Source organism: Pongo abelii, chromosome 6 (assembly GCF_028885655.2).
Source record: "Pongo abelii isolate AG06213 chromosome 6, NHGRI_mPonAbe1-v2.0_pri, whole genome shotgun sequence".
In the NCBI taxonomy this organism is placed as follows: Eukaryota; Metazoa; Chordata; class Mammalia; order Primates; family Hominidae; genus Pongo; species Pongo abelii.
In genome coordinates, this window is record NC_071991.2 from 12,281,007 (window position 1) to 12,300,389 (window position 19,383).

General features: G+C 50.6%; 2 protein-coding genes across 10 annotated transcripts in view; one reads left to right on the forward strand and one right to left on the reverse strand.

Annotated features, from left to right (window-relative positions):
- DTX2 (deltex E3 ubiquitin ligase 2) overlaps positions 1-19,234 on the reverse strand; it is a 55,663-nt gene extending 36,429 nt beyond the window's left edge. For 2 of the 9 annotated variants that reach the window (XM_024249716.3, XM_024249713.3), the window contains exons 1-3: positions 19,054-19,234; positions 17,153-17,326; positions 86-442 (exon numbers count right to left, since the gene is read on the reverse strand). In XM_024249716.3, the coding sequence (XP_024105484.2) occupies positions 86-353 (268 nt within the window). In that variant the 5' untranslated portion in view covers positions 354-442; positions 17,153-17,326; positions 19,054-19,234. Of the gene's footprint in view, positions 1-85; positions 443-1,743; positions 1,891-3,650; positions 3,886-17,152; positions 17,327-19,053 lie in introns of those variants that run through there. The other 7 variants (XM_024249717.3, XM_024249714.3, XM_063725656.1 and 4 more) reach the window with 6 other exon arrangements.
- On the forward strand, positions 8,076-10,869 carry LOC100443146 (farnesyl pyrophosphate synthase-like). The gene has a single exon (XM_054560344.1). The coding sequence runs from the start codon at positions 9,927-9,929 to the stop codon at positions 10,731-10,733; it is 807 nt and encodes a 268-aa protein (XP_054416319.1). The 5' UTR covers positions 8,076-9,926; the 3' UTR covers positions 10,734-10,869.
- Positions 19,235-19,383: the final 149 nt, after the last annotated feature.

Here is a 19,383-nt window from a genome sequence, read left to right on the forward strand (position 1 = left end):
GTCCATCACCCCAACACCTGGCGCAGAGCCTGTGGGAAAGCAGGCGCGGCGCCCAGATATGTGCGAGAGGCAGACAGCGTCTTACCGGTGTCCTGGCGGAACTGGGTCCAGCTGGGGAGGTCAATAATGTAAGGGGCCAGCGAGGGGTCTGCCTGGCCCAAGGGGATGCTGTGGGCCAGGCTCCCAAGCCCAAAACGTTGGCCCTTCTGCTGGACAAACTGCTGCTCGATGAAGCTGCAGACGGTGGCACTGTAGGGATGCCAGGTGCCCAGCCCGTCCTGCCATTCCCACACGGCCACAGCCACGGGGCTGGTGTACACCTGCACCAGGGAAGGGCTTGGGGCCATGGCCATCTTCCCAAGGAGTCCCGCTGCTTTCCCAAACGGCTTCAGACCCCTCTGGCCTGGAGTCCCGAGGTCATTGCCTAGTGCCTCTGGCAGATCTGTGAACAGGACAGACACGAGCAGTTACCAATGCACATCAGTAGCCCTGCAGAGTCAGCCTCAGCGCAGGGAAAATACATGATGCTTTTCCACAGCTGATTTTTTTTTTTTTGGATACAGGGTCTCACTCTGTCACCCAGGCTAGAGTGCAGCAGTGCGATCTTGACTCACAGCAGCCTCAAACTCCTGAGCTCAAGCAATCCTCACAACTCGGCCTCCAGAGCAGCTGGGACAATAGGCATTCGCCACCACACCCAGCTGATTTTTTTACTTTTTGTAGAGATGATGTCTGTGTTGCCCAGGCTGGTCTCAAACTCCTAGCCTCAAGGGATAGACTCGCCTCAGCCTTCCCAAGTGCTGGGATCACAGGTGTGAGCCACTGCGCCTGGTCTCACGCTTGCTTTTCTTCCCCTAACACCTTAAGGGCATCATGAATCAAGAACCTGATCCTGCCTCTTTGCTGTGGCAGCCAGGAAGAATTCAAAGTCAATCCTGCAGCCTACCTACCGCCGCACAGGCCCATGAAGAAAGACAGCATAAATTCCGGGTGCTAGTCACCAGCCCAGCTTCTTTCTTGCTACTGATAATTCCCCTCTGACCCAACTGCTTAGTGTGTTTCATCATGCATGTATTTTTTTTTTCTTTGAGATGGAGTTTCACTCTTGTCACCCAGGCGTGTGATCTCGGATCACTGCAACCTCCACCTCCCGGGTAGGTTCAGTGATTCTCCTGCCTCAGCCTCCCGAGTAGCTAGGACTACAGGCATGCACCACCGCGCCCAGCTGATTTTTTTGTATTTTTAGTAGAGACGGGGTTTCACCATGTTGGCCAGGCTGGTCTCAAACTCCTGACCTCAGGTGATCCACCCACCTCAGCCTCCCTATTAGCACCCACCATCCTGAAGATGAGAACCCACCATGTCTTGGAAAGCAGCAGGGGTTTTGGGACACCCAGGGAGCAGGGGCAGAGCTGGGAACTGCAGCACAGGTTCTAGCTCCTCATGTCTCCAGGGTGCCCTGAAGCATCACTAACCAAAAAGGAAGCCCTAGATGGGCACCGAATCACCCCTCTCTGGCCTCTCCAAGGCTCTCTGCACCCACTCCCCCACCTGGCCCCTGATGATCGGCCACCAGGCCCAGGGAGCTCTTCCCCACATCCCGAGCTCCACCTCCCGAGACCTTCTCCTTGCAGTCACTCCAGCCCACCCTCTTCCCTTGCGAACACTCCACGTCCTCCAGGCCCAGCTTGCATTGCTCAGGGTGACCCATCACATGCCCTCTGCACCCTCCACAGCACCGACCAGAACTCTAGTAACCGCATCCACGGGTGGCTGTGACTTCAGTCCTTCTGCTCCTCCCCAGGTGGCAGCAACCCCAAGCCTGCTTTGCTCACAGCTGCATCGCCGGGACCCAGCAGGGGCGTGCCACGTGGTGAGTGTTCTAGAATGTTCTACACACCGCTTCAGAATGACAGAGTGAATGTGGACAATGATTCCACTCAGCACCTGCAGCTGTCTGAATAAGAAGAGGCCTGTAAATGCCCCACCTGATGGCCGCCCCCCAGGGCACCGGCTGTTGGAGTGCCGGTCCAGGGTCCAACATTTAGTGACCAACATCAAATGTACTTGTCTCTCCTAAGCCGCACTGACTGCCATGGTGACATTTCTCCCACTTACAGACAGGAAACCAAGGCTGAAAGAGGTCAAGGGGACTGGGTGTGGTGGCTCACACCTGTAATGCCAGTGTTTAGGGAGGCTGAGACAGGAGGGTCGTTTGAGCACAGGAGTTTGAGGCCAGCCTGGGCAACACAGTCAGATCCCATCTCTGCAGAAAATTTAAAAGTTAGCCAGGTGCGGAGGTGCATGCCAATAGTCCCAGCTACTCAAGAGGCTGAGGCGGGAGGATGGCTTGAGCCCAGGAGTTAGAGGCTGCAGTGAGCTATAATCCCAAGGCACTCCAGCCTGGGTGACAAGAGGTCCCACCTCTAAAAAAAAAAACAATCAGAGCTGATGCAGCGTGTGTGTGCACACTGATGCCAGAGCCCAGGCCTGCTTCTTTCCAGGTGCTGCTCCAGATCTGTCTCCCTTCCAGGGAAGGTGGTCTTACCCTTCTCATTGAAACCTTGCTGGGGTAGTATAGTCTGGGACCACACCAGAAGCCCAGGGTCCCCATCTTATCACAAGCCACGCAACTATGAAGACGTCACTGTAACTACCTAGGTCTCAGTTTCCTCATTGGCAAAATGGGGATAAAATATGATGTGTATGCTTGGGAATCACCAGATTGTATCAGTGGGGGCCCTACTGGCCAGGGTCCTTCATGGGTGTGTTGTCACAATGAGGGTGTATAGTGCTTGAGAGATGAGGGTCGTTCTCTCCTTTTCGTTTCCCCCTGTTTAAGAAGGGCCTGTAAGTGAAGCCCAAGGTGAAGCTCAGACTGAGCCCTCCTCGCTAAGAAAATGGGCCTTAGAGCCAGACCCGACCTGGGTTTGTTCTTCGTGCTGCCTCTTAGTCGTGTATGTGTGACCTTGGTTGAATAACTCAAGGTCACACATACACTATTTAATAAAAGGTGACATTTATTTATTTATTTATTTATTTAGAGTCCGAGTCTCACTCTGTCACCCAGGGTAGAGTGCAGTGGCCGCGATCACCACTCACTGCAGCCCCATGGCCTCCTGGGCTAAAGCCATCCTCCTGCCTCCACCTCCCGAGCAGCTGGGACTACAGGCATGTGCCACCATACTCAACTGATCTCTTAATTTTTTGTAGAGACAGGGTCTCCCTCTGTCACCCAGCTGAGACTACAGGCATGCGCCACCAGGCCTGGCTATTGTATCATCTTGATAGAAGTATCTAAGCTCTCCAAGCTTGCTTTCTTTGGGAAAATGGAGTTATCAACATGTATCCTAAGTGTTTTTCATGAGGATAACACAGACGGGTGTGTATAAGGTGCCCACACAGCACTAGGCATACAGCAGAGAGTCAACCCATCTTGGCCTCCCTGCCTCTCCTGGCACTTGCCCACCCTTTCAGTCTCCAGGAGGAACGGCCGCACGGGCAGCCCCGAGTACACAGCATGAGAATACAGGTGAGTCAGGCCTGCTACAACTCCGAACACAGGAATTGGCAGCTCTGTGAGTGCCAGGCCTGCCACAGAGCTGCCAATTCCTCTGACAAAAGCCCACAACCCGCCCCGAAGATCAGACCTGGAGTGCCCTCGGGCGGGCGGGCGGGCGGAATAGTTCAGCTCAGTGTCTTCAATTAGAAGTTTCTGTAACCACAATGAGGTACAAATCAGAGGACTGCCTTCCAAGCCAATTACTCCTGGGTGTCACGCATCTCTCGGGCAGCCAGGGCCGCCTCCATCATCGGCACACGGGGTATGTCCCAACATGTCCTCATGGCCCGGATGAACCAACTCTCACAGCTCTGCAAAACAGCCTGGGAAATACAGGCAAGGACTTCAGCTAAAACTTTCCACGACGGCACGCAGCCTCCCCAGTGGAGGGCGCGCCATGGCCCGGGCCCTAGGAGAGTACTGGAGACTCCAGAGGATGACAAGGCACACAAGCCCCTCCATGACCAGCCACTGTTCCTACTCACACCAAGCCCGCCACCTTTGATACCTACATCTAATTCTAGAAAGTTCCAGAACATTCCAAGCCACTTACCACCTTCTAGCAATTGATCCTCCCTCTATACCAGCCCCCAAGCAAACACGCCCATCCTTCCAGACCCAACCATGGTATCCCCTTCTCCTGGGCCCCCTGACCCACAGCTCGCCAGAGAGGGCTGGCTCCACCTACCCTTGTGTGCACGGTGCAGGGCAATTACACAAACACAGCTGCACTCCCTGGTTTCAGTGGCCTTCTCTCCACCAAAACAGAAACTCCCTGAGGGCAGAGCTGGGGCTGCAGCTCTTCAGGTGCCCAATATCCCAGAGGCTCTGAAACACCAAAGGAGGGGTGAGCCTTCTGCTCCGGGGGCACAGGCACCTTTGAGTCACTGCCCAGAAACGCCCACTGCGTTCCCCTCGAACCCAGCAATTACGCACAATACAGTGGCGTGTTGGTGCACCAGTCTCTGCAGCAGCCTCGGCTTAACCATCACTTAGCTACAGCTTAAAAACCGAATTTGTTCCAGCTCCTAATGATGTGGGTTCTTCATTATGAAAATTATTAGTATTATAATTGGCCATGGGAAAAAGCCTCAATTTGGAGGCAGCCTAAACACTTTACAATAAAGGAATTCTTGCACCAATTATGGAACATTCTAATGATGGAATACAAATCAGTCTTAAAAAAATGAAAGAAAGGGCCAGGCGCGGTGGCTCATGCTTGTAATCCCAGCACTTTGGGAGGCCAAGGCGGGCGGATCGCTTGAGTCCAGAAATACAAGACCAGCGTGGGCAACACAGCAAAAGCCTGTCTTTACAAAAAATAGAAAAATTAGCCATGTGTGGTGGTGCGTGCCTGTAGTATCAGCTACTTAGGAGGCTGAGGCGGGAGGATCACTTGAGCCCTGGAGGTTGAGGCTGCAATGAACCATGATTGCACCACTGCACTCCAGCCTGGGTGACAGACAGAGACCCTGTCTCATAAAAATAAATTAATTAAAAATTAAAAGTCTGGAAAGAACAACACTAAAATGTCACTGGAATCAAAGAATTATGGGATTTTTTTTCTTTTTTTTTTATTTTTGAGAAGGAGTCTTGCTCTGTAGCCAGGCAGGAGTGCAGCAGCGCAATTTTGGCTCACTGCAACCTCCGCCTCCCGGGTTCAAGCAGATCTCCTGCTGCAGCCTCCCAAGTAGTTGGGATTACAGGCACGCACCACTATGCCTGGCTAATTTTTGTATTTTCAGTAGAGATGTGGTTTTGCCACATTGGCCAGGTTGGTCTCAAACTCCTGACCTCAAGTGATCCACCCACCTCAGCCTCCCAAAGTGCTGAGATTACAGGTGTGAGCCACTGCACCTGGGCTATTCTTTCTTTACCTCTTTCTGTACTTGCAAATGTTCTAAAATAGTCATATAACTTTTTAATGATCAAAGGTTTTTTTTGTTTTTTTTTTTTGAGACAGAGTTTCATTCTTGTTGCCCAGGCTGGAGTGCAATGGCATGATCTCGGCTCACTGCAACCTCCGCCTCCCGGGTTCAAGCGATTCTTCTGCCTCAGCCTTCCAAGTAGCTGGGATTACAGGCACCCACCACCAAGCCCAGCTAATTTTTTTTTTGTATTTAGTAGAGACGGGGCTTCACCATGTTGGCCAGGCTGGTTTCGAACTCCTGACCTCAGGTGATCTATCTGCCTTGGCCTTCCAAAGTGCTGGGATTACAGGCGTGAGCCACTGCACCCGGCCAAAGTTTTTTTTTCTTTTTTTTTTTTTTTAATATTAACAACTTTGACCAGGAAAAACAAACCTTGCTTTTCTTTTACAGTCTCTCGTCAGGTTTTCACTGCAAATCTCTGTCCAGAGGATCGTGGCTGAGGCACCATGGAATGCTGCTGTTCTACTGGAGATGCAATTTCATCCAAAAGAAAAAGGGAAAAGTATCCAAGTCTTTCTAGTCTCCAGGCATTTAGAAAAGCTTTAGAACAAGATCTGCGCTGGCACAAGAATCTGAGTGGAAATCACCCTGCCCAGCTGTGAGCCCCGGGGCGGGTGAGCCACACACTTGGATCTCAGTGCAGTTGTGGCCTCTGGGAAGAAGGCTTTGGATGCAGATTTTAAACAGGTACTCAACTCAGACTGAGTAACGGCTACTTTCAACTTAACAATATGTGAGAAATCCATCTCATCACTGCAGACCTGCTGAAATCTGTTACAACTAATCCTTCAATCCTCACCAGAATGCTGGCTGTCCTGCCTCTGCTGTCCCGAGAGAAGATGAAAGCTACTGGGTGGCCACAGGGCAGTTATGTCCCCTTCTCTAGGTTCTGTGATTCTGGCAGTTAGAATGGGTTTCCAGACTTTTACAAGCAGAAACCCTTATACATGTGATTATATGCTGTCCATCAACATGTAAAACAGGCCAAGTGTGGTGGCTCACACCTGTAATCTCAGCGTTTTGGGAGGCCAAGGTGGGAGGACCACTTGAGGCCAGGCGTTTGAGACCAGTCTGGGCAACATAGCAAGACCCTATCTCTAAAATAAAAAAAGAAAAGAAAAAAAGAAAAAGAAAAAAAATGTAGGCCAGGCACGGATCACCTGAGGTCGGGAGTTCGAGACCAGCCTGACCAACATGGAGAAACCCCATCTCTACTAAAAATACAAAATTTGCCGGGCGTGGTGGCACATGCCTGTAATCCCAGCTACTAGGGAGGCTGAGGCAGGAGAATCGCTTGAACCTGGGAGGTGGAGGTTGCAGTGAGCCAAGATTGCGCCATTGCACTCCAGCCTGGGCAACAAGAGCGAAACTCCGTCTCAAAAAAAAAAAAAAAAGTAAAACACAGAAATGTGGGATGTTGTTTTTGACACAGAGGTGGCCTCCATTCCTATTTTTCTTCAAGAGAACCATGAAGCTCCTTTACAAAATAGGTGAGTTCTTTTCTTTGAGACAGAGTCTCCCTCCATCACCCAGGCTGGAGTGCAGTGGTGCGATCTTGGCTCACTGCAACCTCCGTCTCCCAGGCTCAAGTGATTCTCATGCCTCAGCCTCCTGAGTAGCTGGAACTACAGGTGTGCACCACACCACACCTGGCTAATTTTTGTATTTTTAGTAGAGACGAGGTTTCTCTGTGTTGGCCAGGGCTGGTCTCAAACTCCTGGCCTCAAGTGATCTGCCCACCTCGGTCTCCTAAAGTGCTAGGATTACAGATGTGAGCCACAGCACCTGACTGCAAAATGGGAGAGTTCTGAGAAGTGTGGACTGGAAACCAGTGAGAGGAGGTAACTTCTAGAACCTCTTCCCAGCTCTGATTCCATTAACATGGTCTAAACTTTCCAAACTCAACCCACACCACTGTTTTTCTAAGCTGTTTCTCTTTCGGGCAGTTTCCAGGAGGCCTGGGCCTGAAACTCCACACCCCACCAGCTGACACAGTGTACGTGACCTGGAACTAGAAATGACCTTCTCACAGGGCAGATGGCCACCTACGGGGGATGCCTTGTTAGAAAGCCTCTCCAAAGACCTGGGAGAGTCGAATCCTGACACAAACACATCAAACAAATGTTCTACTTTACTAGAAATTTTGTTTAAAACATACAAGTTAAAATCAGCAGCTGAGCATGGTGGCTCACACCTATAATCTTAGCTACTCGGGAGGTCGAGGGAAGAGGATTGCTTGAGGCCAGGAGGTCAAGACCAGCCTGGGCAACACAGAGAGACCCCCATCTCTATTTATTTAAAAAAAGGGAAAAGAAAACAATTTGGTAATATATATATCAAGAGGCTTAAAAATGTTCACTTCCTTTGATCCAATAATTAAGACTCTAACTTCAGAAAATTATAGAAGAATTTTAACATGAAGCTATTCACTACAGCACTATCTCTATTACATAAAACAGAAGCATAGGGCAAACTCCATAGAAGTCAATAAAATGTTAACAGCTGTCTTTGAGTGGAGAAACGATAGGAGACCTTTTTTTTTCTTTTTTTTTTTTTTACTTGCTTCTTTTCTTCTTCATATATAGGAGACATTTTGTTTGACTTCCTTATATATCTGAACTTTTCACATTTTCTAAAGTGAGAAAGTATTACTTCTATTATCAGAAAAAAACTCTCCTGGCCAGGCGCAGTGGCTCATGCCTGTAATCCCCAGCACTTTGGAAGGCTGAGGGGGGGGCGGATCATCTGAGGTCAGGAGTTTGAGACCAGCCTGGCCAACATGGTGAAATACCGTCTCTACTAAAAATACAAAAATTAGCTGGGCATGGTGGCATGCACCTGTAATCCCAGCTACCTGGGAGGCTGAGGCAGGAGAATCCCCTGAACCCAGGAAGCAGAGGTTGCAGTGAGCCGAGAACTGCACCATTGTACTCCAGCCTGGGCAACATGAGCCTCAAAAAACAAAACAAAAAACAAACCTCCCTTAAAATGCCAAACACTTTTAAAAGGTCATAAATATAAACCAAACCACCACCACCCCTGTGTCTTACCATTATCACTTTAAAAGGCTGCTATCCCAGTGTAGTTTCACTAATATCAGGCCCTGTCAACTTACCATGGCACCTCCCTGACAACAGACACATCCCCCCATCCCCGAGCTCCACAAGAATGGAAGAACAAACCATCCATGTTCCTGACTATGACAGTAGTCCTGTGAGTACAGCAAGATGGGGCTTTGCTTGAAAAGGGATCACTCAGGCCAGTGCCTCCCACACCTTACTGGAAGATGTCACGAAACTAGCATGTGATTTGTCGCGAGATGGGGCTTTGCTTGAAAAGGGATCACTCAGGCCAGTGCCTCCCACACCTTACTGGAAGATGTCACAAAACTAGCATGTGATTTGTCTCTTGCACAGTGGGTGGCTGGAAGGGAAGTGACAACTCTTCTGGCTGGGGCCTCCAGGGATAGGTCAGAGCAGAACCTTCCAAAGGGCACCCATGGTGCCGGCCCCAGTAACCTACGATTCCCTTGTGGTCAACCAGCTTCTCCAGAACCAAGAACCCACTGGCTCCTGGATGGCCAAGAGCAATCTGACCACCTGCAGCCAGTCAGAAGGTGGAGACCTGGTTTACGGGCCTACCCAGAGGGCAAAGTACTGGAGTAATGGGGGCAGCAGTGGATGTGTAGTAGTAACAGTAATAGCAGGCCTGGTGCGGTGGCTCACACCTTGTGATCCCAGCACTTTGGCTGGCTGAGGCAGAAGGACTGCTTTGAGCCCAGGGGTTCAAGGTTGCAGTGAGCTATGATCATGCCACTACACTCCAACCTGGGCAACAGAGTGAGACCCTGTCTCTTTAAAAAAAAAAAAAAATTAACTGCCAAGCAGGAACCCGCATCCAGGAACACAACCCTTTGCTCCTCCTTCAGAATGAATGGAAACTAGGCTGGGCGCGGTGGCTCACACCTGTAATCTCAGCACTTTGGGAGGCCAAGGTGGGCGGATCACGAGGTCAGGAGATCGAGACCATCCTGGCTAACACAGTGAAACCCTGTCTCTACTAAAAATACAAAAAATTAGCCGGGCGCGGTGGCGGGTGCCTGTAGTCCCGGCTACTAGGGAGGCTGAGGCAGGAGAATGGCGTGAACCCAGGAGGCGGAGTTTGCAGTGAGCCAAGATCTCGTGCCACTGCACTCCAGCCTGGGCGACAGAGCGAGACTCTGTCTCAAAAAAAAAAAAAAAAAAAGAACGAATGGAAACCAGAAATCAGATGTTTATGCCCAAGAAAAGCAGGATTTTGTTCAGCACTACTCCCAGATCGTTAGGGTGCTGACTGAGGATGAGATGGGGCACCCAGAGACAGGAGATGCCACTGCCCGGCTCAAGGAGGTCCTGGAGTACAGTGCCATTGGAGGCAAGTATCACTGAGGTTTGATGGTGCTAGTAGCGTTCCGGGAGCTGGTGGAGCCGAGGAAACAGGATGCTGATAGTCTCCAGTGGGCCCTGACTGTGGGCTGGTATGCGGAACTGCTGCAAGCTTTCTTCCTGGTGGCAGATGACATTATGGATTCATCCCTTACCTGCCAGGGACAGATCTCCTGGTATCAGAAGCTGGGCATGGGTTTGGATGCCATCAATGATGCTATCCTTCTGGAAGCATGTATCTACTGCCTGCTGAAGCTGAATTGCTGGGAGCAGCCCTATTACCTGAACCTGATGGAGCTCTTCCAGCATTCTTCTTATCAGACTGAGATTGGGCAGACCCTTGACCTCATCACAACCCCCCAGGGCAATGTGGATATTGGCAGATGCACCGAAAAAAGGCACAAATCTATTGTCAAGTACAAGACAGCTTTCTACTCCTTCTACCTTCCTGTAGCTGCAGCCATGTACATGTCAAGAATGGATGACAAGAAGGAGCACGCCAGTGCCAAGAAGCTCCTGCTGGAGATTCAAGAGTTCTTTCAGATTCAGGATGATCACCTTGACCTCTTTGGGGACCCCAGTGTGACTGGCAGAGTTGGCACTGACTTCCAGGACAACAAATGCAGCTGGCTGGTGGTTCAGTGTCTGCTACGGGCCACTCCAGAACAGTACCAGATCCTGAAGGAAAATTACAGGCAAAAGGAGGCCGAGAAGGTGGCCCGGGTGAAGGCACTATACGAGGAGCTGGATCTGCCGGCCGTGTTCTCGCAGTATGAGAAAGACAGTTACAGCCATGTTATGGGTCTCATCGAATAGTATGCAGAGCCCCAGCCCCCAGCCATCTTTCTGGGGCTTGTGCACAAAATCTACAACTGGAAAAAGTGACCTAGAGACTGCAAGGGCAGGGAGAGAAGGCTCTCAATAAATAAATTATTGTGTAAAATAAATAAATAAATGAATAACAGCAATGGCTACCAGGTAAAGGTTTACCAGGCACCAGGCACCGTGCTAAGCCCCTCCACCTGACTAGTAATTCTCGTTGGTCCTCACAACTGGGGAAGCGGGATATTTCCATTCCACAACTGAGAAAATTGAGTCACCAGAAGACATGCAGCTTCCCCAAGGATATCCAGGGACTAAGAAAACCCAAATCTGTTTCCAGAGTTCCTGTCTTTCCCACCAAGACAGACTGATGACGGACAAACTGGCCTGTAGATGTGTTTTGCTTGGGCTACTAAGGTTTGGCTTTTAAAAACTGAGCTGATGTTTAAAAATTGGAATATTTGGCCGGGCTCAGTGGCTCACACCTGTAATCCCAGCACTTTGGGAGGCCAAGGCAGGCAGATCACAAGGTCAGGAGATCGAGACCATCCCGGCTAACTAGGTGAAACCCCATCTCTACTAAAAATACAAAAAATTAGCCAAGTGTGGTGGCGGGCGCCTGTAGTCCGTTACTCGGGAGGCTGAGGCAGGAGAATCGCTTGAACCTAAGAGGCAGAGGTTGCAGTGAGCCGAGATCACGCAACTGCACTCCAGCTTGGGCGACAGAGTGAGAATCTGTCTCAAAAAAAAAAAAAAAAAAATCTAGATTTCAAGCTTCCCTTGAAAATCAGAAAAGATGGCAACATTTGCAGGCTGGACCTAGATCCATGATCTACCTAGCAACACCAGCTAAACTACAATGGTGGCTGGGACGTCCTCTCTGGGTGGCCACAGCTACCACAACTCCCTATGGCTGGGGCCAGCATGCTTTTCCTCAGACTTTTTTTTCCTGCAAAGGACAGAAAAAGTCTTTGCAATAACTCTGCCACTAGACCACAAGAACAGCCATAAACAATGTGTAAACAGGAGGGGTTGCATACCAATAAAACTTTATGAACAAAATCAGGCAGTGGGGCTGAACGCGGTGGCTCACGCCTGTAATCCCAGCACTTCGGGAGGCTGAGGTGGGTGGATCATTTGAGGCCAGGAGTTTGAGACCAGCCTGGCCAACACAGTGAAACCCCATATCTACCAAAAAAATACAAAGATAAGCCAGGTGTAGTGGCATGCGTCTGTACTCCCAGCTACTTGGGAGGCTGGGGCAGAAGAATCACTTGAACCCAGGAGGCGGAGGTTGCAGTGAGCCAAGATTGCGCCACTGTACTCCAGCCTGGGCAACAGAGTGAGACCCTGCCTCAAGAAAAAAAAAAGAAAAAAAAAATGCTGGCCGTGGTGGCTCACGCCTATAATCCCAGGGCTTTGGGAGGCCAAGGGGGTGGATCACCTGAGGTCAGGAGTTCGAGACCAGCCTGGCCAACATGGTGAAACCTTGTCTCTACTAAAAATACAAAAATTAGCCAGGCATGGTGGCAGGTGCCTGTAATCCCAGCTACTCAGAAGGCTGAGGCAAAAGAATTTCTTGAACCTGGGAGGCGGAGGTTGCAGTGAACTGAGATCGTGTCATTGCTCTCCAGCCTGGCAACAGAGTGAGACTCCATCCCAAAAAAAAAAAAAAAAGGCAGTGGGCCAGATTTGGCTGAGGGGCCATCATTTGCAGACCTCTGCCCTGTGGCCTCCCTCACATCTATTACTGTACTTTCACACTCCTACAGTTGAGCAATACTTCTCTGAACTCATGTCTCTATCAAAAAGTGAGAGAGCGCTCTGCCTCTGGCTAGCTTTGCCAACAACACGCCCTGACCTCTGCAGACATGTCAGCCTTTGCCCAACACCTAAGGGTGAAATACAGCATCCAATAGCACAGCAGGCAGCATGCCAACAGCACCCGCCCCTGGGAAGCCCCAGGTGCTCCCCAGAGCCACACCAGGCGTTGATAACATTCTCTGCATCTGGGAATCAGGCCCTGGCCTCCCTCTCACCTCCTCTCTCCATTCCCCCCGGATCCTCAGGATCTGTTCCCATGGCTTCAATATTCCCTTGCACACAGATCACCCAAAGCTGTCTTCATGATACCCTGCCCGAGCCCCTCAAACCGTCAGTTCCCGCCATCTGGACCTCCTGGCAGTGCCCAGGGCAGGTCAGGCTGTTTCATGCCCTTCGTCCCCCACTGAGAATGCCCATCGCACTTGTCCACTTACTCATCTCTTAATTCCTAGCTCAAGACTCTGCCCTGTGAGATCTTTCCTACGTTCACTCCAGCTCCACAGGCAGAAGTGGCCACTTCTAACAATCAATGCCCACATGACGTCTGAGTGCCATTATCTGTCTCCTCCACTGGAGAATGCATACGCTCCTTAAAGGCAAGGGTTATGCTCGGGAAAAGACTTCAAACCAGACCCAGAAAACTGAGTACTAGGGAAAAAATACATTTCGCTATGTTAACATGAAGAATGGCTGATCAACAGAAAACACCTTAAAGAAAGAGGAATAATAGGTTAAAAGCTGGGAGAGGATATTTGCAATAGACACGAAGGATTAAAATCAGCAATATATAAAGAGCCCTATAGATCAACAAAAAATAAAGCACCAAGAACCCTACTGAAAAACTGGCAAAAGACATGAATATTTCACAGGAAACACATATGCCAATAAACATAAGAGGAGATATTCAGCAGCAGGGCTCAGGGACCTAGAAACCAAGTTCCCAAAGATTCCATTTTCTACCCATTCACTTGGCCAACAGCAAATGTTGGTAAAACTGTGGAGCTGCAAGACACAGGACGCTGCTGGTAAAGTGGATATTGGTATAAGCACTTCATTCAGGAAACGGTCTAGCAACAGCTATGAAAGATGAACATTGCCGAGCATGGTGGCTCAAGTCTATCATCCCAGCACTTTGGGAGGCCAAGGCGGGTGAATTGCTTGAGCCCAGGAGTTCAAGACCAGCCTGGGCAACACAGTGAAGCTGCCTCTACACAAGCTTTAAAAATTAGCTAAGCATGGTAGCCTGTGCCTGTAGTCCCAGCTATTCAGGAGGCTGAAGGGGATGGATCCCTTGAACCCAGGAATTTGGGGCCACAGTGATCCATGATCATGCCACTGCACTCCAGCTGCCTGGGTTACAAGGTGAGACACTGTCTCTAAAAAAAGAAAGAAATAGGCCGGGCGCGGTGCCTCACGCCTTGTAATCCCAGCACTTTGGGAGGCCGAGGCGGGTGGATCACCTGAGGTCAGGAGTTTGAGACCAGTCTGACTAACATGGAGAAACTCCATCTCTACTAAAAATACAAAATTAGCCAGGCATGGTGGCACATGCCTGTAATCCTAGCTACTCAGGAGTCTGAGGCAGGAGAATCGCTTGAACCCGGGAGGCGGAGGTTGCAGTGAGCTGAGATCGTGCCATCGCGCTCCAGCCTGGGCAATAAGAGTGAAACTCCGCCTCAAAAAAAAAAAAAAAAAAAAGAGAGACAGAGAAACAAAGAAATATACATGTAAGATAAAACTAAGAAAAAAATGAAAGAAAGGAGAGAATGATTACCTCAGGGTAAGAACAGAAAACAAATGAAATGATTAGATGTTCTAAGGGGACCTGATAAAGTAGAAAACTTTGTAAAGTTTTTTAAAATTAAAAAAAAAAAAGATTAGACATATACTTTTGTTTCATGATCCCAGCTTTTGTTTTGGGTGCCTAGATTGCCAGAGCTTACTACATTTATTAAAAATAACTTACTAAATAAGGAAAAGTAGGTCAGGCATGAACACTGAGGAGTGTGTACTAATCAATCTTGTTCTCAGCTTAGCTGATAAGGCAAACACCAAAGAGACTGCTGAATTCATCTTTGTACTCCAAGTGCCAAGCACAAGCCCCGGCGCACAGAATTTCGGGAGGCATTTGGGGAATGAATCAGGGCTCTTCTCTCTAGCCCATGGCCTCATTTCCTGTTGGCCTCTTAATACCTTCAACACGTCTGAGGCCAAACGCATCTTCCTTCCTCATTCTCCTTTTCCCCCTGGATTTCCCCCAGGAGGCCAAGAGAAAAACCTCAGATTCTCAGTCCTCCTCAGCCTGCTCCCCCAGGCCTAGCAGCTGCCTGCCCTGCTCTCTCCTCACCTCTGAAGCCCCCTGCTAACACCTGGCCAGGACCCTTATGCCTCTCACTTTAATAAGTACCCCTCCCTGCCGGGTGCAGTGGCTCACGCCTGTCATCCCAACACTTTGGGAGGCCTCGGTGGGTGGATCGCCTGAGGTCAGGAGTTCGACACCAGCCTGGCCAACATAGGGAAACCCCCGTCTCTACTAAAAATACAAAAATTAGCCAGGCATGGTGGCAGGTGCTTGTAGTCCTAGCTACTTGGGAAGCTGAGGCAGGAGAATCACTTGAACCCGGGAGGCAGAGGTTGCAGTGAGCCAGGATGGCGCCACTGCACTCCAGCCTGGGTAACAGAGCGAGACTGTCTCAAAAAAACAACACAAAAAACAAAAAAACAAATAAGTGCTCCCTCCCAAACAGCTTCTCCAACTCCGCTTTCTAACCCTCTTGTACATCTCAGATGGGGGGGCAGACAAGATTAAGCTTCCTGAACTAAGGTTCTGATCCTGTCTTTTACACACCTCCCCTGGATCTCTAGAATGAAATTCAAATTCCTTAGGCTGACAGTCAAAGCCGATCACGATACGGCCCCTCCCTTACTATCAACAATATTTGCCGGTGCGCTTCCCTTCCATCCCCTCATCTATACCTCCCTCTCCACAATCCCCCTCCAGAGTGTAAGTGAGGATCCACTACTCCCATCTGCATCAGGGTGTCTGTCCCCACCCCCGTGGCTCTGCTCCAGCCTGAATCCCACCCACTTGGTCCCCTGTCCTCACCTTACCCACCCTTTTCTGGCCCAATTTAAACAGCACTTCCCACGATGCCTGGATGTGCCCAGCAGAAAGCAAACACCCTCTAAATTAGCCAGGCGTGATGGTGTGCACCTGTAATCCCAGCTACTCGGGAAGCTGAGGCACGAGACCCTCTTGAGCCTGGGAAGCGAAGCTGCAGTAAGCTGAGACTGCATCACTGCTCTCCAGCCTGGGTGACAGGGTAAGACCCTGTCTCAAAAAGTAAACAAACAAAACAAAACAAAACAACAACAAAAAGAATGAAAGAGAACACCCTCTTAGCAACTTCCTTTTCAGTTCTCTATGTTCCCTTTATCTCTTCAACTAGACTATGAGCAACTGAGGGCAAAACCACTCACCTGCCTCTCCCCACGAAGAAGCTGGCGTGGTGTAAGAAGACTGTCACAAAGCGAATAATCCAGTCTAAACCCATTCCACACGTTCCAGTGTGCTCCTTTAAAATGTCCCTCACGAGGCCAGGCACGGTGGCTCAGGCCTGTAATCCTAGCACTTTGGGAGGCTAAGATGGGAGGATCCCTTGAGGCCAGGAGTTAAGAGACCAGCCTGGACAACGTAGAGAGACACTGTCTCTAGATAGAATTAAAATATTAGTCGGGTATGGTGGTAGGCACCTCAGCTACTCCAGAGCCCAGGAATTTGAGGCTGTGGTGAACTATGATCACTCCACTGCACTCTAGCCTGGACAGCAGAAGCAGACCCCAACTCAAAAAAATAATTAATAAAATGCCCCTCATGGAAATCTCCTAAAATCCTTCCACTCCCGAGTCTTGGCATGGCCCACATAACCCTCCCCGCTCAGAGCCCTCTACCTGCTTTTCCAGCCTCCTCTACCACATACTAAGCTACCTACAGTAGCCCAGCTGTGTCCCGGTAGCTTCATGACTTTGCAAACGCTGACTCCTCTCCCAGGCGACTGTGCCCCACTTTCTAAGTCCTACTCCTTCTTCACAACCCCGCTCAACTACCACCTTCCAGGACTCTTCCTGACCCTCCCTCTAACCGTCCCCTTTCTGGATGTGGGTAGGAGGGCCTTGTGATTTCTCCCAGCTCAGTATATATCACACTGACAACACCTTGTCACTGACTCTGGTTTGTCTTTTCCACCAAACAATGCGCTCCCAAAAGACAGAGATCTTGTCTGGCACCCAGTAAGGGTTTATGCAACAAAAGAAATGAAAACTGCCAGTTCAAATGCAGAAATCGTGACTTGTGTCTTCTATCCCATTAAGCATGTCTTAAAGTGGAAAGCATCTTCTAAGACTAGTTAGTTAAACAGGAGAAGCAGCTGGCAAGACGCCACTGCAATTTATTTGAGACAGGTAGCAATCAACAGTCAACTCCCAGGGCACATGTTTATCCTGCAGACCTCAAATTCCACCCTCACTAATCCCCACCTTCTCTGCACCAGATAGAGAAGACAGCAAGGTCAAGTCCCCATGGCTCTCACCTTTTCTCTCTGGAGAGCTGGCGCAAACTGTCCCTTCTGGATGAAGACACCAGCTCCTTAGGAGGAATGACTTGTTTGAGTTCCCATCTTGATACAAACCACAAACAACAAAAACCCGGCAAATCTGAAAGGCTTGCTGACTCAGCGACACAAATTCCAAGGCACCTTTGCCAACTAGGAAGAAGATGATCAGGTTTTAAATTAAGAAACAGCAGTTAGTAAAAACTAAGGTACAGATGTTGGATCCGTGTGCTGTGCCTGGGGACTGAAAATCAACAGATTTATTTTCCAATAGCCTGGGCGCAGCAGGAGGTACAATAGTCTTCTTCCACCCACTTAACAATCAAGGAGATGGTTGAAAAAACAACAAAAAGCAAACAAACAAAAAAACCCTGAGCTCTTTTTAACATTTTTTATTATTATTAGTTTTTGGAGACGGAGTCTTGCTCTGTCACCCAAGCTGGAGTGCAGTGGCGTGATCTTGGCTCACTGCAGCCTCCGCCTCCCAGGTTCAAGCAACTCTCCTGCCTCAGCTTCCTGAGTAGCTGGGACTATAGACTCGCGTCACCACGCCTGGCTCTGAGCCCTTTTCTTTAAAAAAAATAATAATAATAATAATAAATAAAAATAAAAAGTTCGTTTTGTTTGTTTTTTGTTTTTTTGAGATGGGGGTCTCCCTCTGTCCCCCATGCTGCAGTGCAGTGGTGTGATCATAGCTCACTGCAGCCTCCAACTCCTGGGCTCAAGCGATCCTCCTGCCTCAGCCTCCCAAGTAGCTGGGACTACAGGCACCCACCAACACGCCCATCTGATTTTCTACAGAGACAGTGATCTCAGGAATCCTCTTCGTTTCCCAGGCTTGTCTCAAATTCCTGGACTCAAATGATCCTTCCACCTCGGCCTCCCAAAGGGCTGCGATTACAGGCATGAGCCACCGTACCTGGCCTGAGCCCTTTCACAGAAAACTCTAAAAGGACTTCATAAGCCAGTCTGGCAGCTAAGCATCCAGGAAATCAACACACCAGAGAGGGTAAATATTTAAGGTCACAGAGCAACCCAATCAGAGGGCTTGCTATCCGGATGGCTTAAGCCCGGATGGTGGCTACCAGAAAGTCTACCTTCTAGAGCGCTAGAGGAGCTAGGAGGGCATGCAGAAATATTCTGAGTTTCTCAAGGGTCCAGGCGTCTGTACACACGCTATTTATTTCCATCGCTGTTGGCGCTTAGAGAAGTGGAGCCAGCTTGGAGGAGGAGGGCAGCTGGCTGAGACAGTCGCGATGAAAGCGCAGCTCCAGAAAAGGGAACCGAGTTCTAAATCTTTTTCGGCACCCCTTACGCACCCCAATAAGTGACCCAGGGCCCCAGGAACTCCTGGGAAGGACCCCATAGGAAAGCAGGGAAGCAGAGTTAGGAAGCAAACTCCTCCAAAGTACAACCCCCGGCCCAGTGAGTCCCTTCACCTGGGGGTAGACCCCAGCAGGACCAACCCCTCGTCAGGGAGAAGGTGGCAATCTCGTCACCGCCTCCTCCGGGTACTCTGGGAAAGGGTGCGCTCCTCCCGAGCGACCCGGACTCCCAGGGGCCGCGCCCCTCCGCCTGCGAGCCCCTCAGCCTTCATCCGAACGTCCCCTTTCGCACCCGGCACCCTGTCCCGTCCAAAGCTGCCGGCGCCTCCCAAGTCCCCCAACTCCCGCCCTCAGGACCTTGATCCCGGAGACCGATCCCCCCGACACCCCCGATCTTCCGGGACCCCCAGATGTCCCCGCTGCCCCGGCCATCGGCCCCCCTCACACCCCCGCCCGCCCCCTTCCGGTCCCAGCTAGGCTCCGGCTCCCCGCGCCACCCCGCGCCCCCGGGACCGCAGCCCTAGCGACGCGCAGGTGGCCTGCCCGCCCTCTCACCGAGGCTGAGGAGGACAAGGGGACGGGGCTGAGGGCACCACCGCGCTGGGGCTGCAGCTCCGGCTCGGCCTGGGCAGGGCTCTGCCTGTGGCTCCGACTCTCAGGAGAAGGCAGCCAGAGTGAAACTCGGCGTCGCAGCTTCCGAGCGAGCAGCTGCGCATGCCCGGGGCGTGCGGCCTTCTGGGAAATGTAGTCCCGGTAGGGCCCAGGGGGCGGGCAGAAGGCGGGGCTCAGCGGGGGAGGGGCTCAACCGAAGGCGCACCTGCTCCGGTCTGTTTTCTTCCTTCGCCTGCTCACTCATTGACTTATTCCTTCATTAATTACTGACTT